This window comes from Mauremys reevesii, linkage group 9 (genome assembly GCF_016161935.1).
Source record: "Mauremys reevesii isolate NIE-2019 linkage group 9, ASM1616193v1, whole genome shotgun sequence".
Taxonomy (NCBI): Eukaryota; Metazoa; Chordata; order Testudines; family Geoemydidae; genus Mauremys; species Mauremys reevesii.
The window spans coordinates 47,777,841-47,804,508 of NC_052631.1; the positions used below are offsets into that span (position 1 = coordinate 47,777,841).

The following is a 26,668-nucleotide window of genomic DNA, read 5'->3' on the forward strand; positions in this document are numbered from 1 at the left end:
TTACTCATAATCATCTCCTCTGCAGATCGGATCAAAAACTAGGTACTTTTCTTCCCTGTGAGATGTAAAGCCAAGGGCTAGGCACTGTTGCAAATACACCATTCTCACAGGCAAACAGCTTCCTACTATAAGAGGGAGACCAAGAGCCTTCTTGACAGTTTAAGTAATACATTCCCACCGTGAGATCTGAGAATTTGTATTATCTGGATGGAGATGAAGGATGAATACCTTGAGAGCCAAACTTTGGAAACCAGAGTGCCAAGAGATTTATTTGCGAAGTCAATCTTCTTTGGCTTCCAAGGACATGAACACAAGGACCACTTTTACCCCCAGAGAGGGAAATTGAGGTAATAATGGCATCCCTTTGAAACTCTACCACCACTCAATAGTGAGTACTTGGGGCAGTAGTAAAACCACCAAGACCCAGGCAGCAGGTCTGTATTACAATTGACTCCATTTAGCAGAGGATCTGCAGGGCTCTGACACCAATTGTCTAGACATCTTTAACATGATAGTTGACCTCACCGTATAAGACCCACTCAGGAGAAGGATAATTGAAAAAGAATGATTTTGCCTGACTTTGAAGAGTATCCTCTCCAAGGCCCCATTCAACAACCTCTAAGATTGAGTGTCATATCTAGAAAAGTTGGAAGAAAACGTCTTCAAAATGTAAAAAGTGGGACAACAATTGTTGTTTTAGCAGGCACAGAAACTAAGGCAGAGGTACTCTTAAGGAGAGCAGTGAGCACAGTGCCTTCAAGATGACACAGAACTAGATATGGAGGTCACTCACCTGTAACCAGAGTTCTTCAAGATGGACTCTGCATAGTCACACTTACAGGATGTGCCTCAGAGGTCCAGCTTTGACTGTGGAACTTTTTGATAGCAGTGCTCGTTGGAGCGTTTTCATGCCCCCTCCTGCCCCTCCCCTCACTGTTCCTGAATGTTCTGAGGGCGAGGCTATAAAAGGGGATGTGGCACTCTGGCAGCCTCAAATCCTTCAAGTGTCTCCTCCAAGTCCCACTTTGGTTGTAATTAGGACTCTGAGGAAGAGAGAAAGGTGGGCAGGATGCGTGAATCTCTCTCAAAGACCTCTGGCTAAGGTGAGTAACCTCCATTTCTTCTTTGAGTGTCCTCTGCATATTCCCACTCATAAGGGTAGTTTGACAAGCAATACTGCCCTTTGAGGAAGGTGGGACATGGAATCCTAATTAAATAGGGTACTGCCCTGCCAAACTGTGCAACAGCTCTGGATGCTAAGTCTAAAGACTAGTGTTTTGTAAACATATGCAGGGAGCTCCACATTGTAGCCCTACAGACCTCTGTAAAAGTAACATGTCTAAAGCATGGCATTGAAGCTGCCTCGGCGCTCACAAACTGTGACCCAATTTCCTTAGGGACAAGGACTGACACTAAAGCGTAGGCCTCATGAAAGCAGAGCCTAACCTATTTTGATAGTGTCTAAGATGTGACTGCTTTGAATTTTTTGCTGTCAGCATAGGAAACCAATAGATAGGACTCAATTCAGGAAATCACCATATTTAAAATAGATACAAAAAGGGCTTTAGTTTAACACATGAAACATTTTCTCCTGCACGAGAGAGAGAGAGATCTTGGAAAGAACACTGCCAGGTTAACTGATTAACATGACATTAGGTCACCACTTTGGGCAGGAACTTGGGATGGGGATGTAGCACAATTTTGTCCTTATGTAAAACAGTAAATAGTGGGTCTGTAGTTCACTCACTCTTCTAGCAAATGTTTAACTGAAAGGTGAAATAAAGGGCATTCTGCCATTGGCCCAAATGGAGGCTTCATTATCTGTGTGAGGAATCTGTTGAGGTCTCCACACGCAACAGAAGACTAACTCCTGGGGAATGTTAATCCTTTCATAAATCTCAACCCACGTGTGTGTGAATACTGAATGGTTACTGGCATAACCTCTCACTTATAAATATGGCTACTAGATTAACCTTCATTGATGGGCAAGAACCCTGAAAGTTTCGTCTGTGGCAGATATTCTAATATATGCTGAACTGGAGCCATGGTTAGGGTTACGTTATTACTGTTTGCCCAAACAAATCTCTTCCATTTGAGGTTAACGACACTTACACGTTGATTCTTTCCTACAGTTAAGTAGGACATGTATATCTAGAGAGCAAGACTGCTCCAACTCTATCAAAGCCCTACAGCCCTGGTCTTCAGACATTTTGTTTTGTCAATTCAACAGATCTGAAGTAAGAGGGAGAGACTGGTAAACTCCTTTTGATAGCCAAAGGTGGTCTGGGAACCACTGTTACCTCAGCCATGCCAGAATCACCAAATTTACTTTAGTTCTGTACTGTTTTGTGTTTGTTTTTTGCCTTTTTTATTTTATTTTATCTTTTAAACCACCATCACCACACCACTCCTCCGTGGATTAGGAAAAGTGAGAGGAAGGCAGGTTTTCCTGTATGCCTTCATCTTATGAGGAATGCATCCAAAAGGATTGGTTGTCACTTCCTGGCTCATTTTGCATTCTGCCTAACTGGAAAGAGATCTATATCGTGACACCCCATGAGTTGAAGATCATGCATATCATCATCTCTAACAACCACTCATGGAGTTCTGTTGTGTCTGCTCAGCTGATTCACAAGACATGTCGTTCTCTGCTCGATGTAGTAATACAGGGTACATCTTGTACTGTATGCTTCATTGCCACAGACCTACTGCTTCTCTTCATAGTTGCGCTGAGTGAGCTCCTTCCTGCTTGTTTATATAGTACATTGCCACTGGACTGTCCATGTCAACATGCTCTACCTTCTGACATGAGGAAGAAGAGCTCAGAGCCCAACACAGTGCTCTGATTTTTAGCACAATTTTCTTTTCATAGGCATTCCCGTGGTGGCGCACAGCCTGTTGAAGTGAGCTCCTCAGCCCACGTTGAATGTGACAGGTTATTGTTGCTGATGGTGCTGGAGGGCTGAAAGCCACTCCTTTCATAACACTGAGACTCTGAGTCCACTATGACAGAGACTGGAACACATTCTTTGTCAGCTAGTACCAGAGAGACTCTTTTTAAGCTGGATGTGAAGTGTAAGACATAGCTGAGTCTATGAAGTCAATTAGTCTGAGAAAGAGGAGGACTTTTGGCATGGAAGTTGGTGTAGCAATGGCATAGCTCATTTATTCTTTTCAAACATTTCTTCGGGCAAAGCAGCACTGCAGAATGAGTCCAATATCACTCCTATGAAGGTAATCCTATGTGAGTCTCAATAATGATTTCTCCCAGTTTATCCTTAGGCGTAACTTCTTGAACAGGGAGCATATTTAAGATATAGCTCTGGATGCATTTTCTTCTGATAATGCTTTGATTAGCCAAATCATGTATAGATATAAGTGCACTTTGTAAAAACCCTGGGTGCAGCAGAAAGGCCAAAGGGAAGAAGTCTTAACTGGAAGTCATCCCCTCCTACTAGGAAACCAAGATAAATGGGTGTGCCGGTCTGACTGAGATATGGAAATGTGTACCCTTTAGGTTAAGAGCTACAAACTAGTCTTGTGTTGAAAGGGAAAGTATTATGCGTGCCATGGTCAACATAATGGGGGGAGGGAGGGAGGAGCAGCAGCTGTCTGCTCAGAGGCCTTTCCCATCTCTGCTTTCTAATTCTGGATTCAAGTTTTGTCTCTCTTCTTGAGTCCTGCAGATTTCCTGAAGCTTTAAACTAAAGACAGTACCTTTTGCAGAGATGTTTGCTGTTTCTCACCAGAAGCATTGTGGGGCGGATGCTGGTCTGTGCTCCCAAGGATTTGAGAGATGTGCCGGATCTGAAAAACTTGGCTGTCAAACCTCCTGCAGAAGCAGAGCTTGTGGTCTATTCTGATTTTTGTCCAAGCCTTCAGGGGCAAAGAACTGCAGATAGAGCACCTTCTTGAGTGAGTGTGTCCTTCCTGGAGGCAAGCTAAGCATCTTGTATTAGGTTCAAATGCCAGAAAAAACAGTGGGACAAGAGGCCTCTTGATCTTTGGATCCACCACTGGATCCTAATCCCTGAACCAACACTCTAAACTACTAGTTAGAAAAAAAAATTAAGAAATAAAACCTATCACTAAAATGATAAAATTTAACTATTTACACTAAGATCTAATCTAGTATAAATGCTAAAAGTGTGTAGAAGGCATTGGTCTAAGCCAAGGATCCAGGCCAAGGGCCAAGAGCAGTTACTCATTTGTGAGCATGGCAGCTGGAAGAGAAACTGCCAGAGCAACATGCCCTTTTTTACAGTGTTAACCTCAGAACATTCAGGATCAGTAAAGGGAGGGCCAGGAGGAAGAGCAGATGTGTTTCCATAGGCACTGCTATTGAAAAATTCCACCATCAGAACTGCATCTCATGAGCACGAATAGGCAGAGGACACTTGAAGAATCAGCAGTCACGCAATCACCAAAATGGTAAATTACAAGAAAAATGTAAAATTTTTAATGCTAACTGCTGTCCTACTGATCTGAAAATTCTGTGAACTCAGAGACAGGGTTCTACAAAAAGCTACATAAATCTCATTCATTTCTTGGGAGCTTCTGATAATTTTAGATTACCAGCTCAACTAGGGAATGCCTGCTATTAATATAGCAGAAGCAAAATGATGAACAAAGGGACTCTGGTTAAACAATATAGGATACCAACTGGGTTTTGAGGCCAGGAACCTGCACTCTATGGTAACACAGAGCTCTCTTATAGAGCTCTTTGCTCATGTCTCCCAGTCTTAAGCTTATCAGTATGGAAAGGGTTATGTTTTCAGATATAATACACTCTATTTGTCATCTGCCATTAGTCTAGTCCCAGTCCACAGAACATTCTTAGTTATTCAGATTCATTTTTCACAAAGTCATCTCTTAAATATCTGCAGATACCAACCTGTTCTTCTTCTGTAAAAGGCACAAGTGCCAGTGGTGGCAGGGGCTCCTCCTGTAAAATAGGCTGAAACTCCTTATCCAGGAGGTCTGAAGGTATCTGCAGGGAAGGAAGATGGCATGTTAAGAGCTACACTACAGATCAAGCATTACACCCCAGTACACACATTCCAGAGATGGCACTATGCACCTTCTAATCGCCACCAGCAAATCTCCTCTCTCTGTTCAATACCTACTTGTCTTTCTCCAGGGTTCTGGAAGCCGACATCCAGGAACACAGCCAGCCAAGAGAACAGGTATTTACTATAAAGTGTGATTGTTAGAACTATTTTGTCTGTGTGGATGCTACTCTAGGTGTACATGAACCCCAGGCACATGCAAACGGATTCTTTTCGCCAGCAGGGTCCACTGGAGCGATACCTATGCCCTGCATGTCCTCATACCCCTCACCCAAGGACATCAAAGGTGAAGCAAGCCCAACTGCCCCTCAGATCCTTTGTCAATACAGAATCATAGTATGAAGCACTCCATTTTAGCAGGGAAGGAGGACAGGTCGTGGGATCCAAATGGACAAAAACAGCTCGAAGAACCACAGTTACTGTTGAGAAAGCAATTATTCATTCTTCAAGTATATGGCCACGTGGATCCCACTTATATAGCAGTTCTCTCTAAGGAAGTAGATGCTAGGAGTCCTGTTTGAACAGAGAGACTGCAGGCCCTACCAACTTGGACATCTAATCTGGCAACTAGGGAGTAATATAGCGTGTGAATATGTGAAGTGAACTTCAAGTAGCTTCCCTGCAAATCTCAAGCATGCAGATGAAGCTGTTTGGGCTCTACACATGCACGCCATAATGCAAGAGGATGAATTTATTTAGACAGTTCATACAGATCTTTATACAATTGGATACTAACTAGGATGACAGTTAAAGTCAAAAATGGCCTGTCCCCTACATCTAGTCCCAAAGAATACAAAAAGCCTAGGTGACTTGCAGAAAAGACAGTTACCTTTTCCGTAACTGGTGTTCTTCAAGATGTGGTACTCATGTCCATTCCACAAGGAGCAGGCCCCGCCTTGGTGTGCGTTCTCGCCAGGTGCATTGGTGCCAGAAGTTTTTCCCCTAGCAGTACCCGTAAGGGAGCGCCCCTAGCGACCCTTGGAGTGGTGCCTCTATGACGCGGTATAAGGGGCATTGCACGCTCCCCCAACTCTCAGTTCCTTCTTGCCAGACAACTCCGACAGAGGGGAAGGAGGGCGGGGTGTGGAATAGACAGGAGCAACACATCTCGAAGAACAACAGTTATGGAAAAGGTAACTATCTTTTCTTCTTCGACTGATTGCTCATGTGCATTCCACAATAGGTGATTCCAAGCAATATCTGTTGGAGGTGGGTAGGAGTTCACAGACTCTCAGGACAGAGTACAGCCCTGCCGAACCCGGCATCCTCCCTGGTTTGGGAGACGATCGCATAATGCGAGGTAAACGGAAGATCGTGTGGCAGCTCTGCAAATGTCCGGAATGGAGACATGGGCTAAAAAGACAGCCGACAAGACTTGTGCCCTAGTTAAGTGTGCCCTCACAATCGACGGCAGAGGGATTCCTGCCAGGTCGTACCAGGTACAGATACACGAGGCGATCTGGTTGGAGAGCCGCTGAGTGGAGATCAGCCGCTCTCATGTGTTCAGCCAAGGCGATGAACAGCTGCAAAGACTTCCTAAACGGCTTAGTCCACTCCAGGTAAAAGGCCAGAGCCAGTCTCACATCCAGCGTATGGAGGCGGCGCTCCTCGCTGGACGCATAGGGCTTGGGACAGAGGACCGGCAGGAAGATGTCCTGACCCATGTGGTAGGCGGAGACCACCTTAGGGAGGAACGAAGGATGTGGTCGGAGCCAGACCTTATCCTTATGCAACATCATGTATGGGGGCTCAGAGGTCAGGGCCCTGAGCTCCAAGACCCATCTAGCTGACATGATCGCCACCAGGAAGGCTACCTTCCACGAGAGGTGCAACCAGGAGCATGTAGCTAGCAGCTCAGAGGGGGACCCATCAACTGGGCCAGCACCAAGTTCAGGTCCCATTGCGGGAAGTGGGGGGACCTAACATATGGGAAGAGATAATCCAAACCCTTAAGGAATCGGCTAGTCATAGCATAGGAGAATACCGTGTGCCCCTGCACTGGGGGGTGGAAGGCCGATATGGCCACCAAGTGCACCTTGACGGACAAGGGCACTAGACCTTGGGCTCTAAGGTGAAGGAGGTAGTCTAAAATGAGTTGGATCGGAGCAGCTACGGGCGAAACACCCAGCTCAGCTGCCCACCAGGAAAACCAAGACCACTTTGCCAAGTAGGCCCAGCGCGTGGAGGGCCGCCTGCTTTCTAGAGGATGCGCTGAACCATTTCCAAGCACGTCCTTTCCTCCCAGCCTAAACATTGAGCAGCCACGCCGTGAGGTGGAGTGCCGCTAGGTTGGGGTGGAGGAGGCGGCTCTGGTCCTGGGAGAGCAGGTCCGAGCAGGACGGCAACGGCCACAGCGGGGCGACTGCCAGACCCATGAAAGTCCAGTACCAATGTTGATTGCCCCGGTGTGGCCCAGTCAGGAGGACCCAGGCCCTGTCCGTTTTTATCTTCTCCAAGACCTTGCCAATCAGTGGGATCGGGGAAAGGCATAGAGAAGCTGGCCCGACCAGGATAGGAGGAAGGCTTCAGAAATGGCACCCACCCCCAACCTCCTCTCCCTCCTGGAGCAGAAACGGGGACACCAGCGGTTCTGCCAAGTCATGAAAAGGTCCACCTAGGGAGTTCCCAACTCTTGGAAAATCCTGTGCACCACCTTTGGGTGTAGTGACCACTCGTGCTGAGAGAAATCTTGGCTCAGGCAATCCGCCCACAAGTTCCAGGCGCCCGGTAAGTGGTGGGCCTGTAGGCAAATATCATGGGCTATACAGAAGTCCCACAGCCTGAGGGCTTCCTGACAGACAAGCAGGCCCCGCCTTGCCTGCTGATGTAAAACATCGAGGCCGTGTTGTCCGTGAGAACCCTGACCACTCTGCTCTCCAGGTGAGAGCGGAAGGCCATGCATGCCAGCCGGACCACCCTGAGCTCCTTGACATTTATATGCAGGGCAAGGTCCTGCACGGACCACAGATCTTAGGTCTGAACATTTGCCACATGGGCTCCCCACCCCAGGTCCGACGTGTCAGACACCAGCTCCACCGATGGGGGTCTGCCCCTGAACGGGACCCCATGGAGCATGTTCCCCTAGAGAGGGCCACTATTGTAGGGAGGCGATCACCGGCTCGGGCACAGTGAGGACTTTGTCCATCCTGTCTCTGGACTGGGAGAACACCAAGGCCAACCAGAGCTGGAGGGGCCTCATCCTGAGTCTGGCATGGCAAACCACATATGTGCATGCCGACATGTAACCCAGGAGCTGGAGGCATGCTCTGGATGTGGTCACGAGAAACTGCGTGACTGTGTCGATGAGCCCTTTCAAGGTCTCGAATCTGTCTGGTGGGAGGGAGGTCCTGGCCAATGTAGTGTCCAGGACTGCCCCGATGAACTCTGCACTGGGACTAACGTGGACTTGGTGTCGTTTACTAACAGGCCCAGGGTGGCGCATGTGGACAGGAGTGCCGCCACGTGATCCTGCACCTGCGATCTGGAGCTGCCCTTGACCTGTCAGTCATCCAGATAGGGGAAGATCTGAACCCCATGACATCTGAGGTAGGCCGCCACCACAGACATGCACTTCTTGTATATCCTGGGAACAGTGCACAGTCCAAACAGGAGGACCATAAATTGGTAGTGCTCCTGCCCAACCATGAAATGGAGGAAACGCCCGTGTCCCTCGAAAATATGCATGCGGAAGTACATGTCCTGCAGATCGAGAGCGGAGTACCAGTCCCCGGGATCCAGGGAGGGGATGAGGAAGCCAGAGAGACCATGCGAAACTTGAGCTTTGCCATGTACTGGTTCAGGTCTTACAGGTCCAGGATAGGCCTGAGTCCCCCTTTGGCCTTTGGGATAAGGAAACAGCGGGAATAGTGCACCTTGCATTTGAACTCCACTGGCACCACTTCCACCACTCCTAAACCAAGGAGCCACCCCACCTCCTGCTCAAGCAGGGCCTTGTGAGAGGGGTCCCCTAGTAGGGATGGGGACGGAGGGTAGTTGGGCAGGGTAGAGGTAAACTGGAGAGCGTAGCCCTGGGAGACTGTGTTGAGAACCCAACGGTCCTAAGTCAGCCGCGACCACTCAGGGAGAAAAAGTACACAACCGGTTGGAGAAGGGAAGCTTTTTTGCGGGTGGATCCCTGGTATGAACTGGTAAGTCACCCCCAGGCGTCCCATCAAAACTTAGATTTCCCCACCTGTTTACCCTTGGAGGGCACAGGCTGGGGGGAGGGGGGGTAGGAGACCAGGACTGCCTCTGCAGGCGTTTCTTATAGTCCCATGACTTTTTATAAGGGGGCTCATATTTAGAGTGGGTGGCCTGGCTGGGAGCCTGCTGAGGCTTAAACTTGGTCCTGGCCGGGGCCAGGACGTAGAAGCCAAGTGTCTTGAGTGTTGTGCGGGAATCTTTCAGGCTGTGCAATTTTACATCCGTCTGTTCCACAAACAGGGCCTTGTCATCGAACGAAAGGTCCTGCAAGGAGTTCTGCGCCCCACTGGATAGCCCAGACAGCAGGAGCCACAACACCCTCCTCATGGACACCGCGAAGGCCACAGATCTTGCATTCGTATCTGCAGCATTGGACCCTGCCTGCAGGGTTGCCCTGGCAGCCGCTGTATCCTCCTCCACCAGAGCTTTAAACTCCTTCCTGTTGCGCTCCTGGAGGGAGTCCTCGAACTTGGGTAGAGAGCCCCACAAACTGAACTCATACCGACCCAGGAGGGCCTGATGGTTCGCCATCCTTAACTGGAAACTCGAGGACGAATAAACCTGTCTCCCAAATAAGTCCAGCCTCCTTGAGTCTTTATTTTTTTGGAGCAGGGGCTGGTTGGCCCTGCCTCTCCCTATGGCTGACCGACTCGACCACCAGGGAATTGGGGGCAGGGTGGATGTACAGGTATTCATGCCCCTTGGTGGGCACAAAGTACTTCCGTTCTGCCCTCAGAGATGGGAGGCAAGGAAGCCTGAGTTTGCCATAAAGCATTTGAAGGACATTGAAGAGGGAGTCTGAAGGTTCCTCCACCTCCTCAGTCTGAAGGTTGAGGCTCAATGCCACCCTTTTCAATAGTTCCTGGTGGGCCTTAAGAGTCCTCCTTCAGAACAGTGGGAGGAGGGGCCACAATCGCCTCATCAGGGGAGGATAAGGATTGGGGTGCAGTATTCTGCATACCCACTGGTACTGGAGGTCCCACCACTTGGTCACCCTCTGGGTGCGGAACCGAAGATGCATGCCCCACTGACTCCTTTCTGGGAGGCTGGGATAGGGAGGCCAACGGTCTCTCCAAGGCTCCAGCCACCGAGCAAGCCCCTACTGGGGATTGTGTCGGGGGCCACGGGGCCCACTGGTACCATGGTGCTGCCACCACTGCACCTGCTGTGGCATCAGTAGAGCAGGCGGTTCAGCCTGACTAGCCTGTCCCATCGACTGATGACTACGAAGGAAGGTCGGGCTGGCATATGACCTGCCACTGTCCCTGGACCAGGAGGAGTGGTGGCGTCGGGAACAGTGCCAACTACGAGACCGTGATCCCGACATGGAGGAGTGATACCGCCAGCAGGAGGTGCTCCATGATCCGCTGCGGCAGGTGGATCCGCAATGGCGAGGCGACAGCAATCGACGCCTGGGACTGCAGGAGTGGTGCTGCAGTGTGGTCCTGGAGCAAGATGAAGAACAGGAACAGCGTCGACACCCATATCGCAATGGACTAGAGTAGCCTCTCAAAGACGAGGACCTCCGGTGCCGTCTGTCCTGGTCTCGACAGGGCCACTCCCCTCACGAGGTCTACGATCTCTCGAGGCAGAGAAGTGCCTGGAACCCCTGCCAGTCGGAACCCAGCCAGACAACCTGGTGGGGGTTGATGGGGACTGGTGCAGACTGCGCACGGGGCAGCAAAAGGCGTCAGGAACATTCCCTCGACCGCGAACGGTACCAACCAGGAGGCGGCTGCAGAGATCCAAGCAGTGGCTTGCCTCTGGACCGGGGAGCCAACGGTAGCGGTGCCCCTGGTACCGGCAGAGACATAACATCCCAAGCCGCTTGCAGGGCCTCCAGCATAGAGGGCACCTGGACGTCCAAGGAGGCCTGCGCTGAGAGGGCTGGGCAACTCTGCTCAACTTGTGTCGGAGGCCTGAAGGCTGACGGGGATCAAGACCTGCCCAACGTGGGTCTAGTCTCTTCCCTAGTCTTGCTCTGGTGTCTCAGCGGAGACGACCTCTTCTTAGCCTTCTTGGTGTGCCCCACGGACGGAATGCACATGAGCAATCACTCAAAGAAGGGTTTTTTCCTCCTGAGGGAGTTATGATAGTGCTATCAACACATCCAGTGTATGAGACTTAACTCTCTCCAGAAGTCAAATGCAGCATAGGTAAAAATACCAGGATATGAACTGATCCAGGTGTAAATCGGAGACTACTTTAGATGAGAACTTTGGGTGATGTCTGAGAGTCATGTTATCCTTATACAATAATGCATAAGGAGGCTTTGCCATCAACGCTTGGATCTCGCTCACCCTGTTAGTCAAAGGTGACAGAGAACAAAACTGCAAAGGATCAAAGGAGGGATCCATCAGGGCCAGAAAGACCCTGATGGATCTTAAGATTTTAGAAAAGAGAAGGGCTGCCAAGTAGAGGAAAACTATGGACCATATCTTTCACTAACTTCATAACTATGGAATGTGAAAAGATAGTGTGACCTTAAATAAAAGGGTGAGAGGCTCAAATTGCAACTAAGTGGACTCTAATTGAGCTAAATAATAATAAAATAATAAATAGCCCAAAACACTACTAGATAGCGACATCTAGCAAACGCTGAGGAGCTTGGCTAGTAGTCTTTAACACTTTAATCTATATGTTGGCCTCGTAGAAGCTTTTCTGCTTTGAATCAGAGAGTGTCCTGCACTTCAGAAGAGCACCTTCTGTTCATAATGCTCAGCTAGCAAATGTGCATATGGTCAAATGCAGAGATGAAGGACTGAGGACAGGATTTGGCCATGATCTTGGGAAATAACTGACAGGTCTCGTAGAGCAATTGGAGGCTGCATCCACAGGTGTATCGGGTCAGGAGTACAAACACTGAGGTTATCGTTAGTAAGGCCTTGTCCTGTCTCATTTTTCTGAAGATGTGGGAAATTCAAGGGATCATGGAAGAGCATACATCAGGTCCTTGTTTGGATGTTGCTGAATTATGAATTGCTGTGACTCATACAAAGTAATGTGGAGAACACAAGTTTGGTATGGCTTGGTACGTCTGAATTTGCTAGAGGATTCTGGGAGCAGGGATCTCTTCACATCAGACAGTTGGTATGGAAATTTACTGAGCGTGCTGAAATTGCACTTGAATGGTTAACCAGAGGCTCAATCTGTGTGTGTGTTTTCAACTTGAAATTTTGGTCACGTCACATCAGCTGGCCAGCTCACCAAGTAAAGGAAACACAGAAAATGTGATTAGTGAGATTGGTACTGAATGACCCAGGTCAAAATTACCCTTTAGGATGGCACCACACTAAGAGCTCAAGTGAATGATAGATGAGAAGGTAAACATCAACTGATCTGTGGTCTCTGTCTTGCAGTCCTTTCTAAAAAATTAATTAGAAAAACCAGGAATGGAATGCCCACAGGGCATATTTTGAGGACACACGTCTTCTTTGAGAGCAAGGGGTATAAATGTCCAGAATATCATATAGTTCTTAGATCCTCTATTAACATCTGAAGAGGTCCATGATGCTGTAAGACAGAGGGTCCCAGGGTAATCAACCTCTTGCTATGAGAGACTTTTCTAGGACTTTTGAACCAGAGGGCCTCAAGGTAACCAAGACCCTGCTTCGGGGGACATTTAACATACCAAGTACTTGAGAAGAAAAGAAGACTCCATCTAGGACTGGTAGCTATATCTGCTTGGTTTGCAAACAGGATACTGTGTAGGGCCAACATAGTTACTGAGGGTATATGCTTGGGGAACTGAAGCTTATTAGGAAGCTGTATTATATAACCTTTCACTGCTTGTGTAATTCTCACTCAAACTGCTGTGCATTGAGCAAATTGAATCCAAATTTTCACTGGTACTGGTAATCTGCCCAGCTGTGGACCATTAAAGATCCATTTCAACAATCTCTCACCTACAGGATTGGAAGGCAACCTCCACTTCAGCATAACATTTGACACTTTCTTAAAGTTGGTGACAATTAAGTCGAAGAATGAGGGTCCCCATTAGAGGAAGATTTGCTGGAGGACAGAATCCTCGAAAGCCCATTCTTGATTGTTGGAGTACTTCCTGTAAGGATAATCTGGTAAATACACAGCTGTGAAAGTAATCTAATGTTGTATGCATTGCTTCCATAAATGTATTGTCTCCTGACAGAGATTATCTCACTCTCCATTCTCTGCTGACATAGTGCGCATTGCTGTAGTACCGTCTTTCAGAGTTTGAATCACGGCTCCCTGGAGGAAGATCAGGAAAGCTTTACATGCTAAATGTATGGCTTTCAGCTTCAGCATGTTTATATGGATATGAGATTCTTTTGGGGACCAAAGACCCTGCATCTGTAGATCATCTATGTGAGCTCCACATCCTTTCTGGGAAGCATCCATTACCCCATTGGAGGTAGGGAGGCATGAAGCATAAAGTATGCCCTGGCAGATTTCTTATGGATCCTTATATGAGACTAGAAAGGATAGCAATTCTGGAGGGACTGAAACCTGTAAGTCTATGCAGTATCTGCTGGGCTGATAAAACAGACTTCAAATCAATTTGAATGCAGCGTTATTAAAGCGCAAGCTGCCATGTGACCTAATAAGCTGAGGCAGTCTCATACTGAAGCCTGGAGATGACTCTTCAATTCTGAGATGATGTCCACAATGGCACAGAATTACTTCAGCCTCTTGCTGTTTTAGAGTTCATAGGAGTGGTCCTGAACTCAAAATTGTCTGAGTCGGAATAAAAGTGGATTTTTCATGGTTTGCACTGAGTCTCACTGAGGTAAAGAGCTTGAGGACTATTCTTATTGAGCGAGGTACCTTCTGAAAAGATTTGCCTTCAATCAGCCATTCTTCAAGGTATGGATAGATGAACTGCTGGGCACTTGCTAAACTTTTTTGTTGCCATGGAAAGTCTTAAAGGCAGAACTCTGTGCAGATAAGTGTGAGCTTCACACTAGGAAACAAGGTTTAACTGCCTACTGGATGGACAGACAAAAATATGCATATTGGAAGTCAACAGCTGCAAACTAAAGATCTACAGAAGGTATTATGGATGCCTAGACTATCATTCATCAAACAATGGATGAACTTGCTGAAGTCTAGAATGAGAAGCCATCCTCCTTTCTTTTGGGATAACCCCCCCAAAACTGGAGAAGCACCTCCTCCACTACTCCAAGTTATAGAAGGGAGTCCACCTCTTGTCTGAACAGCATCTCATGAGAGGGGTCCTTGAGAAGGGCTGGATTTGAAGAGCATGGCGGCTGGCAAGGACTCAAACTGGACCAAAATCCTTTGTTGACGACTACTGGAACCCAATTCCAGTTCAGATCTCCAACAAGTAAAAAAGGCAGCTGCCAAACAGGAGGGTGGGGAAGCAGTGCAGGAATACATCCAGTCAGATCAGCCCAGGGTTCTTGACCATGATGTCTAACTTGCTGCCTGGATCCAGATGCAACCTGAGTGCTAGCTGAACAGAAAGCTGAATTGCTTCTTCACTGGAAGAAGGGGGTTTCTTTCTGGGAGGCTCAGCAGATTTCTGCTGGTAACATGAGCATTCTCTTTGAGGTTTGTCCTCTCTCCTCCTCCAAGCTGGAGGATAAAGGCCCAGAGAGCAAAGAATTGTCCTGGAATTCTCCAAAAAATGTAGCACTTCATCCATGTTAGAATTAAGTCAGAACCTTCAAATGGCACATCCTCAATGGTGACACTAGCTCTTTCAGTAGATCTTATGATTTCAGCCATTAAGATTCAATATGGTAATAGAAGTAGACATAGCTCTCACATCTAGAGCTGCCTGCAACAATGTCTTGGCAGTCGGTAAGAATGGACCTCAGCTCCTCCATATACTCCTGAGGTAGTTTATCTGCAAAATGGGAGATCTTATCCTACTAGAGGTAGGCATATATCACTTTCAAAGGTTAATAAATTCACTATAAGAACCTAAAGGTTGACTGAAGAGTAAACTTTTCTCCCAAAAAGGTCTTGTTTCTTTGGGTCCCTCTCCTTCGGAGTCATCTTAGCAAGTCCTTGTTTTATTTTCTCCTGCACTGCAGCGACCTCTAGTGAACTGGGGCAGGGTGAACATAAAAATACTGGAACCTTTCAGGAGGGACCAAGCAAGGACACTGATCTTTCAGAAGTTGCAGGGCTGGAGGCCAGTGATTTCCTTGTCTTTGCCAGGTCTGAAAGTAACTTCATATGTGGTGTGGCTAACCTGCCTGATATTGTGGGATGCAACATGTTAAATAATTTATTGACTTCCTTGAGCCACTCCCAATGTCTAAGGTATCTGCTATGTATTTTAACAGATCTTGAAAAGCCTTAAAGTTATCAATAGCAGATGGTAAATTAGGCTTAATATCTGCATCTGGGAAGGTGTATGGGATGACTACTGGTACTGTAGGAGCTATTCTTCTTCCTGATCCTCCTCATTTTTGGCCACATGCCTCACAACGTGAGGACTTATAATGCTCCAGAAGGCCTCATAGAAAGAGACCTGTGATGAGACAAAGGAACTTTCAATGACTGAGGTCTAGGAAGTAGAGTTTTAGGGTTCCAAAGTGGCCAGTAAGGCCAGGTTTGCATGACATCAGGTATGGTATATGGCACTAAGGTGGAGATACCCGTAGGGTTTGGATTCTGTACAACCCATGCCTCTTTTGGTGTCAATGAGAAGAGTGCCCTCTACACTTCCTTTTGGACTTCTATTCACAGACACTGGAGATTGGGGGACAAATCTAGGAGAAGGTTCCCTATACCTGATCTGACAAAGAAAAGACAGGAATACACTTCCTCATACAGTGCACCCAACCTTAGGTGTTGATAGAGGCTGAGGAGACGGGAATATAGGTCTATAAATCAGAAAGAGGGACTCCAGAGGAGCTTGGTGGATAACAATTGTATTAGTCTGAACATCTTTGGTTCTGATACTGACAGAAGCCTGTTACTGCACTGGACTGAATAATGGATACTGGCATAATGACAAGGTTTTTAGGAGCTGGAAAGGACAGTACTAAGCGAGGCAGAACCAAGGGTATCAGTACCAAAGGAGGTACCAAAGCACCAATGCCAAAGTGGAATGATCAGTGACCAGAGTAGGTGCATGATTTAATTTCTTGCCAACAGGCCAAGACAGATAGCTACTGTAACCACACTACAAAAACTCTGAAACCCTAACTAGAAGAGCAGAGCTGCAGGATAGCAGATGGACACTGCTAAGTTCCATCTTGCTGCTAGGTAAGAACTAAGGGCAGTTGGGTCTGCTCCATCCTTTATGTCCTCAGGTGGGAGGAGGGGACACTAGCACATGCAGGTTGCAGGCATGCCCCCTATGAACACTTCTGGCCAAAATATTACAATCTCATATGAAAGGTGCACATGCGCACCTAGAGAGAAAACCACATGGACATATATAATAAACCTGCACTTTTGTTCTCCACTAAGGAACATGCATTTAAAAAAAACCTGGGCACACATTGTACAGAGACCTCTTTCCATAATTACAAGATTGTGGGATTACAGATGAGCCTTCTTCCTACCCTCCCCCTCCAACCCCCCACACACCTTATTATCCTTTAGGAAAAGTGCTAACATTTCTTCTCTCCCATAGCGATAATCTGCTAGTTTGTACTTTGGCAAAGCGGGAGAAAGGGGAGGCGAAGTCACGCTCCCACCACTGGATAGAGCTCGCAGCCTAGAACAAAGCAGAGGAGGAACAAAATTAAAATGGACAGAATCTATATCTGTGCTATCATATCACTGCACCAGACATGAAATAGAGTTTGAGATGGATAAAATAAATCCAACAATTGGAACAGATTGGCTTCACATATACCCTATAGCAGTAGAGGGAAAAATCCCAGGACTAGTTTTTTTGTGTGTTTGTTTTTTATTAAAAAGAAGCCCTGCTTACCACACAATGGCACCAGCACAGCAACAACACTCTGCTGATGTATAATTAAATTTCTCCCTACAAGCACATCAGGAAACACTATCCACCAAAGCATTAGAAGATGGCATGCATAATTACTCTTCTAAACCCTGTGGATTACCATTCTTGGAAGCCCTACTTTACCTGTTAGTCTAAAACGATACCAAAATAAACAATTTTAAGCTTTATAAAATGTCCTGAAATCATTAGACAATTTTAGTATTTTAAACACATTTTTAGATTACTGCTTTCAAACATGTCTGCAAATTGTGTCTGCTCCCTAACTCAGAAGAACTCTCTTTAGGGGTGCAAGAGCTGTACATTTCTTGGAACCTCTTCTAAGATCACAAACAAGAATAATTAGTATGATGATTTTCCTCATGTGGACACCACCCCACAAAGAAGTGGGACTGAGACAATGAACTCATTTAAAAAAAGACAACAGCTGTCTGATAGGACTTTTGTCACGTGTTACATAGGCTAGACTCAATTCAGTGATTTACAAGTAAAAAACTCCATAGCCTCTAATTTTCTGAGCTATAAACCGATGTAAACTTTCATAGTTGATGTGATATCATAAGTAATAGTTTATATTAAATATAATCTGATCATCCATTTCACTATTTTCTGTATATGCAATAGTGATTATTTTTAGTGTCAATTAAAGTGGTGCAATTCCAACTAAAACTAGAAGTAATATTTATTACTATTTGGTAGCACCAATTTTTAAGTTTCCTTAAAGAATCCATAGGTTACTTTTAGAATATTCCTTCCTCTGGATCAATATATACAGAATATCCCAAGAGCCAAATGGAAGGAGGGTTCTAAATCCATTTCTGAAATTCAAGGGTAAAGTTTTCAAAAGCACTTATTGTGACTTAAGAGCCCAAGCTTTTGAAAGTTTTACACTAAAAATGTTTTTTCTAAAAAAGGACTGAAGATCTCCAGATTCATTCTGATTCCTGGCTTCCATTCAGACTCAACTCTCCATCACTGATGCTAAAGATATCACCCCACTCATGAACATCTGCTGGAGCACAAACCTAGCCTCAGGAGAGTAAGTAAATGCTGCATGGTTTTGCAAAGTTTATTATTTGTAGCTCTCAAAAGATATAAAACTAAAACTTCACAAAACTAATATATGCTTGAAAAAAAAAAAACATACTTGACCTCCCACTAGGTTAGCTTCATGCTCCATCAAACTTTCACAGAACCACAGAAATTCAGGGCTAAAAGTAATCTCAAGAGGTCATCAAGTCCAGCCCCCTGCACTGAGGGGGGACCAAGTAAACCTACACAGGTGTTGGTCTAATCCAGGGATTCTCAAAGTTCATTGCACCGCAACCCCCTTCTGACAACAAAAATTTCTACATGACCCCAGGAGGGAGGACTCAAGCCTGAGCCTGCCCAAGCCCTGCTGTCCCTCCCCCGGGGGGGGGGGGGGGAGGGAAGAGACGCAAAGCCAAAGCCCAAGGGCTTCAGCACCCAGCAGGGGACCTGTAACCTGAGCCCCGACACCCAGGGCTGAAGCTCTCAGGCTTCAGTTTTGGCCCCAGGCAGTGGGGCTCAGGCTTCAGCCTCAGGTCCCTGCAAGTCTAACACCAGCCCTTGCGACCCTGGGGTCGTGACCCACTTGGGGTCCCAACCCCTAGTTTGAGAACCGCTGGTCTAATCTGTTCATAAAAAGCTCCAATGATGGAGATTCACCAACCACCCTTGGAAGTCTATTCCAGAACTTAACTACCTTTATATTTAGAAATTTTTTCCTAATAGCTAACTTAAAGCTCTCTTGCTGCAGATTATAACAACCCCGAACATATTTGAAGACTTATCAGGTACCCCCTCAGTCTTCTTTGCTCAAGACTAAATATGCCCAGTTTTTTAAAATCTTTCCTTACAGATTTTTTAAAAACTTATCATTTTTATTGCTCTCCTCTGGATTCTCTCCAATATATGCACAATATAGTTCCTAAAGCATGGCACCCAGAATTGGATACAATCTCCAGGTGAGGTCTTATCAGTGCTGAAACAGTTATCTCTCACCTCTTACATACAACACTCCTGCTAAAAACACCCCAGAGTAATAGTAGCCTTTTTCACAACTGCATCACATTGACAACTCTCAATTTGTGATCAACTGTAACTCCCAGCTCCCTTTCAGCAGGACCACCACCTAGCCAGTTATTCCCCATTTTGCACTTGTGCATTTGATTTTTCCTTCGTCAGTGTAGTACTTTCCACTTTTCTTTACTGAATTTCATCTTGCTGATTTCAGACCAATTCTCCAATCTGTCAAAGTCATTTTGAATTCTAATCCTGTTCGCTAGAGTACTGGTATCCCCTCCCAACTTAGTGCCATCTGCAAATTTTATAAGCACTCTCTCCAATCCATTATTGAAGTCATTAATGAATGTACTGAATAGTACTAGATCAGGACTGACCCTCCGGGACCCCACCAAATATGCCCCTTCAGTTTGACAGCAAACTATCGATGGCTACTCTGAGTTTAGTCTTTCAACCAACTGTGCACTCACCTTATAGTAATTTCATTTAGATCACAATTCCCTAGTTTGGTTATGAGAATGTCATGTAGGACTTTGTGAAACACCTTACTAAAACTAAGATATCACATCTACTGCACAACCCTCCTATCCACTATGCCAGTAATTTGGTCAAAGAAGGAAATTAGGTTTGGCAAGAACAATCATGCCAAACCAACTTATGTTGGCTATTCCCTATAAATCTATTACCCTCTAGGTGCTTACACCCTGATTGTTTAATAATTTGTTCTAGTATACTTCCAGGTATTGAAGTTAGGCTGACTGTTCTGTAATTCCCTGGGTCCTCTGTTTCCCTTTTAAAGATAGGTACTACCATTTGCCCTTCTCCAGTCTACTAGGACCTGACCTATCCTCCATGAATTCTCAAAGACAATTGTTAAACAGTTCTGAGATTGCTTCAGCTAGTTCCTTAAGTTCCCTAGGATGAACTTCATCAGGCCCTGGTGACTTGAATACAGCTATCTTATCCAAATATTCTTTAGCCTGGTCTTTCCCTATTTTGGCTTGCGTTCCTTCTCTTTTGTTGTTAATACAGTAAAAGCTGTGTTATCCAGCATTTTACCAACCGGAATGTTCTAGCAACTGGCATTTCAGGAAGGTATGCAGGTGGGGGCTCTGGGAGGAAGTTTAGGTGTAGGAGGGGGCTTGAGGCAGGGGCTGGGGCATGAAAGGGGTTTTGGGGTGCTGGATCTGGGCAGCGCTCACCTCAGGCAACTCCCCACAAGCGGCGACATGTCCCTGCTGCTCCTAGGCGGAGGCTCAGCCAGGCAGCTCTGTGCACAGCTCTTGCCCCGCCCTGCGAGCTGGCTCCGTAGCTCCCATTGGCTGGGGTCTGCAGCCAGTGGGAGCTGCAGGAATCCCTTGCCCCAAGCCCCCTCCCACACTCAAACTCCTTCCCTCTTAGTGAACAGGAATTTTTGACTTACTTGCACCCCCCATTCCTCCAACATGCCAGACAACAAAACTTTTACTGTACTGTGTTGAGTATATGGTTACCATTAAACTTCTTAGTGAAAACTGAAGCAAAATAGGCATTAAACACCTCACCCTTCTTAATGTCATCAATTAGCTCTCCTTCCACAGTAAGTAGAGGACAGATACTTTCCTTTGTCTTTCTCTTGCTCCTAATCTAAGTTAGCTCTAAGATGAGCAGCTACCTATTAAGCACCTCCCCGCTGGCCCCAGCACAGACCTGCCATGGTGGGGAGAGGCGCCCCTCCACGCTGGCCCCAGCACAGACCTGTCCCGGACTTGCCGCAGCCGGAGAGAGGTGTCTCTCCCCCATCCCCAAGCTGCTGCGGAGATACAGGGCTGGGGGAATCCTCTCTCCACACTGGAGCCCCGGGGCAGCCTGCACCCCAAACCCCTTATCTCTGGCCCCACCTCAAACCCCGTACCCCAACCCTCTCCCCCAGCCCTGATACCCCTCCCACACTCCAAACCCCTTGGCCCCACCTCCACCACATGACTTTTGTTATGTGCACCAATATGAAGGTGATGTGTCACACATCACCTCCATATTGGTGCACATAAAGTTCATTCCGCACATGAACGTAAAAAATTAGAGGGAACGCTACTCCTAATGGATATAGAGAGCCGCTCTGTATTGTCTTTTATATCCTTTTCTAAGTGTAACTCATTTTGTTCCTTGACTTTTCTGATTTTATTCCTACATGTTTGTGCTATTCTTTTGTACTTCTCTTTAGCAATCTGTCCATGTTTTCACTTTCTGTAGGATTCCTTTTTGATTCTCAGGTCATACTGGCCTCTTACTATTCTAGCCATCTTTACTTTGCACTGGGATAATTGGCAATTGTGCATTTAACAAAAATCCCTACCGCATTATAGGTGAAACCCCATTATATTGGCATAGCAGCAGCAGGGCTCCAGTGGCGCTTTAAAGGGCCCGGGGCTCTGGCTGCTGTGGGGACTCCCAGGCCCTTTACATCACCGCCCGAGCCCCGCTGCCACAGCCCCAGGGTAGCGGTAGCAGGGCTCCAGCAGTGACTTAAAGGGCCCAGGACTCCCCACAGCAGCCAGAGCCCTGGGCCTTTTAAAGCGCCGCCCGAGCCCCGCTGCCGGAGCCCCAGGGTTACCGCACTATATGCGAACCCGTGTTATATCGGGTCGCGTTATATCGGGGTAGAGGTGTATTTGTACAGTTAAGGGAATTCTGTAAAGTCAGCTTGTGGGTCACTTTTAATACAGCTTTTATATTTTAGTTTGGCACCTCCCAATGGCAATTTCTTTACTGCCACTTTTATATCAGCAGGACACCAGTATATTCCAGTGTGCCATACCACAGGGATTGGATGACTCAGTGTAGTGTTTCACTTGTAGAAGACCTTTTCAAATCTAACCCAGTTTGAATATGCACAAGTCATTATCTGATAAATGAATTTACAGACAAATCTAATACCAAGCTGAGATTCCTAGGTTTTAAGGCCAGAAAGGGCCATTATCGTCTAGTCTGACCAACATAAAATGGGGCTCAGACCTTCACACAGTAATTCCTGCATCAAGACCAATGATTCATGGCTGAACTAGAAAGCATCCATTAAAAAGACATCCAGTCTTCATTTAAGACTTCAAGTGATGGAGGGAGAAACTGCCACATCCCTTCGTAAACTGTTTCAATGTTTAATTACCTTTACCATTAAAAATTTGTGCCTTACTTTTCTAGCTTTGGCTTCCTACCACTGTGGCTCTAGTTATGACTGGACTACTAGATTAAACCACCATGTAGTATATTTTCTCCCTGTATAGGTACACTCAGTGATCAAGTCAACCTCTCAACCTTCTTTTCAGTTAACTAAAGAGATTGAGATTAAGCTTAAGTCTCTCATTGTAAGACATTTTCCAGACAAATCATTCTGTAGTTCTTTCCTGAACCCTCTCCAATTGTTCTACATCATTTTTAAAGAATGGCCACAAAAATAGTTACATTTTTCCAGTAACTGTCTCACCACTACCTAAGCAGTGGTAGTATCTCTTGGATGGATAAATTGGGGTGGGAGGGGAGCATACAAGGATCATGCTAGCTCTTTTGAAGCAACATCAATTGACATCTCTCAGCAGAGAGGTCAAGGCTGAATAAGCAAGAGGGGCAAATACTGAACTACTATCACACCTCTAGAACAGTCTTTTATCAGGTCAAGGACAAAGCACATTGGATGGGTATTGTAATAAGACTCTCAAACGATCACTGCAAGATGATGTAACATTCCAACAATGCATGCATGGAAGCCCACTCTTAACATGGGTATTTTTTCTTATGAATAAATACTGTGAATGTGATGGGAGGGAGAAGGGGTACAAATTTCTCAGACACACTCCACCTTGCAAGTTTTTATTTTCCAAACTGAAAACAGAAGGCTTATGTATCTGTAGAACAAGTCAATTATGGGTAGTGCAAGTGCTAATTTCCTCACCAATATGCCTCATATACAAGAATCAGCCATCTCAAGCATCAAGATAGTTCTTCACCTTTCTTTTTCATTCCTTGGACATTCTGGAGACTCTGATGTGTACGTGTTAGCTATTACAATAACACGAAACCACCAATTCCTTTCACACAGAGCACTAAGCAGTCATATGAAGATTACTTTTAGTCACTATAGAGCAAAACTAGATTTGAATAAGTGATTAACAGACACTGTGTCCAATTCAGTTTTATAACCCATTCAGCCTCTCCCTCCTCCAAAATATACATGTCCATAAAGCCTTCCTAGTTTTCAGAACAAGGTCCCAAACTCTGACGAAACAGAAAAGACTCACCATTCAGGCCCAAAGTTAAGTGTCTGAGTTTCCGCTGCCATTTTCTTCTTTTCTACTCCTCTTTAGAAGTGTTAACCTAAAAATAAATAAATAAAACAAAACAAAAACACAAATGAAGAATATCATGAAGAGAGTAATTTTTTTCTTCATAAGGTTAACGTGTCCTCCATACACAAAAGCAGACTGCAGCTGACCATCCCAGCAATATGAAATGCTAAAAGAGGTTAACTGATTAAGTGGGTTCTACTAGTGAATCTAAGCTCTGTAATGCAATTCAATCCGAGATTGAATTACTTTAGATAACAGGATATTTGGTCCCAGACACCACTTCCAGCACCCCTAATTTGATCACCGGCAGAGGAAAAAACAAGGCAATCTGTACAGTCTTTTTTGAGATCAATGAGCAATAAAAGACACCTGAACACACCAGCAAATACCTACTTAGGAACCACTACTGCTTTCCTCTGCAGAAGTAAAAGTTTGATTAATGAAGTCACACCTATGCAATTTATAAATTACAATAAATTACAGAGCTTGAAAAATCCAGTCACATATCCATGGAAAATAGCAAGATTTCCTGGGCAAGTGCCAGGATATTTCATTTAAAATTTTCTATTACTTACAATTGCAAAAAAGATTATGTACCTGTAACTGGTGGTTCCTTAAGATGTGTGGTCCCTATCTGAGGGTTTACACATGCATGCCATGTGTTCCAAGAGCAGAAAGTCGTAGTGTCTTTTGGTCCACGCATATGCCCTTGCCTCATCTCATGGTTTCATCTGAGGTGATAAAGGGCAGGGCAGATAGACCGCATCTCCAATTCCTTCTCCATCGCAAACTGAACAGATCCACAGCAGAGGAGGAGGGTGGAAACTGAAATACAGATAGGGACCACACATCTGAAAGAACCTCCAGTTACAGATAAGTAATGTCCGCCTCTTCTCTGAGTGATGGTTCCTACTTTATTCCACTGAGGGTGATTAACAAGCAATACCTAATTCAGAAGACGGTGCAAGGATGAGGATGGAATGGTTGTGTGGAGGACAGCCACACCGAATGAGGCATCCATTGCAGAGTTCTTCACCAAGGCGAAATTGCAGCGAAGGTATGTACTGAACTCCACGTGGCCACCCTACGTGTCTCTCAAAGTGGTTCATCATGGAGGGTGGCTACAGTTCATGCCTGGGCTCACGTGCAATAGGCTCTCACCCCAAGGGGTGGAGACAGCAAAAACAACTGATAGATTGTAATGCACCCAAACATCCACTTAGAGATTCTTTATGTTGAGACTGCTTGCCCCTTAACATTCTCAGCTATTGTGATAAACAATCCAGGAGACCTCCTGATAGGTCTTCTCCTCTGCAGGTAGAAGGCCAAGGCCTGGCAGGCGTCAAGGGACCAAAGTCATCGTTCCTCTGCCGACGTGAGGGGCTTTGGAAAGAAAGCAGGTAAAGAATAGGAGTTGGTTGAGATAAAACTGGGATATGGCCTTTGGTAGAAACTTAGGATGTAGCCACAGAGAGACTTTGTCCTTATGGAAAGTGGTGAAAGGGGGGGCGGGGTCTGCCATCATGGGCTGTTTCATTAGTGCCACAAGAATGAAGCTGAGGTCCACTGGGTAGGAAAGTTCTGAGGAGACCTTTCCAAAACCTAGTAGTCAATGGATGTGTAAATAAATGCAGAGTGTCCTTCCACAGGGGGATGGAAGGTGCTGACTACCGCTATGTAGAACTTGAGAAAGTTGAGGGTGAGCCCTCACATCTTCAAGAACAGGAGGTAATCCAAAAGAAAAGGAATCTCCACTTCCTCTGTGGAAAGCCCTTTCCGTTGGGTACAGGAGGCAAAGCGTTTCCACTTGGCCCAGTAGGAACACCCAGAGGACTCTTTTCTGCTGCTCAAGAGGATGTTTTGCACTTTGGATAAACATTCCCATTCTAGAGAAAATGCCCATCCAAATACCACACACTGAGGTGAAACATCTACAGATCAGGATGTCTGTGCTATTGTGTTAGCAGCTTGGAGAAAGTGGGTATGGGAAGTGGGGGACAGGCTAATATGCAGAGTAGGTTGGGAAACCAGAACTGTCTTGGCCAGAATGGGGCAATCAGAATGACTGTGGCTCACTCCTGCCGGATCTTGTGGAGTACTGGCGGCAGGAGTAGTAGAAGGGGGAAGGCATAGTTGCTCTGGTTCAACCAGCGAAGTATGAGAGCATCGCCTTGGGAGTGGATACCGATATCCTCTAGAGCAGTATTTTTCAAAGTTCGGGTTGTGGAATGTAAGGCACTGGGTCACTTTGCTCAGCACCCAGGGACACTGCCGGCCAGCCAGTAAAACTAGTAGTAAAACTAGTAGTCCCTACCCAGAAGCGGCCAGCAGCAGGTCTGGCTCCTAAGCTGGGGGGGGGTGGGGAGGGAACATGGAGCTCCACGCGCTGCCCCAAAGCACTGACTCCACACTCCCATTGGCCAGTTCCCAGACAATGGGAGGTGGGGGTGATGGTGCCTGCAGGCAAGAGCTGCGCATCTTCACCTAGGAGCTGGACCTGCTGCTGGGCACTTCCGGGGCACAGTACAGTCCACAGTGCCAGGACAGGCAGGAAGCCTGCCTCTGCATCCCTGCTATGCCACTGACCAGGAGCTGCTGGAAGTAAGCCCGCACCCCAATCCCCTGCCCCAGCCCTGAGCCCTCCCTCAAACCTGGAGTCCCTTCCTGCACTCCAACCCCCTCATCCCCATCCCAGACCCTGCAACTCCAGCCCAAAGCCCTGACCCCCTCCCACATCCCAACCCCCTGCCCCAGCCCAGGGCCCCCTCCCACATCCTGAACCCCTCATTCCCATCCCCACCATGCAGTCCTCACTTTTGCACCCTAACCCTCTGCCCCAGCTCTGTTGGGTTGTGGGCAACAACAATTTTCTTCAACTGGGTCACCAGAAAAAAAAAAGTTTGAAAACTACTGCTCTAGAGCAATATGTGCTGCATTTGTTGCTGGAGTGGGAGACAGAGAGGTCTCTGGTTGGAGTCCCCCATGGGTTCAAAATGTCGCTTACTACAGTGTTGTGGAGTTCCCACTTGTGGTTGGCCACTAATCTTCTGCAATCACATTCTGAGTACCCAGAAGATAGGCTGCCAACAACAGGA

The 26,668-nt window shown here is 46.4% G+C and overlaps 1 protein-coding gene across 5 annotated transcripts in view; it reads right to left on the reverse strand.

Annotated features, from left to right (window-relative positions):
* The window catches only part of GIGYF2 (GRB10 interacting GYF protein 2), a 169,142-nt gene that overhangs the window by 130,307 nt on the left and 12,167 nt on the right, over positions 1-26,668 (reverse strand). For all 5 annotated transcript variants that reach the window (XR_005584535.1, XM_039487793.1, XM_039487790.1 and 2 more), the window contains exons 2-4: positions 23,526-23,601; positions 16,821-16,950; positions 4,895-4,990 (exon numbers count right to left, since the gene is read on the reverse strand). Coding sequence is in view for 4 of the 5 variants with exons in the window: in XM_039487793.1 (XP_039343727.1) it covers positions 4,895-4,990; positions 16,821-16,950; positions 23,526-23,566 (267 nt within the window). In the remaining variant the exon portion in view is untranslated. The remainder of the gene's footprint in view (positions 1-4,894; positions 4,991-16,820; positions 16,951-23,525; positions 23,602-26,668) is intronic.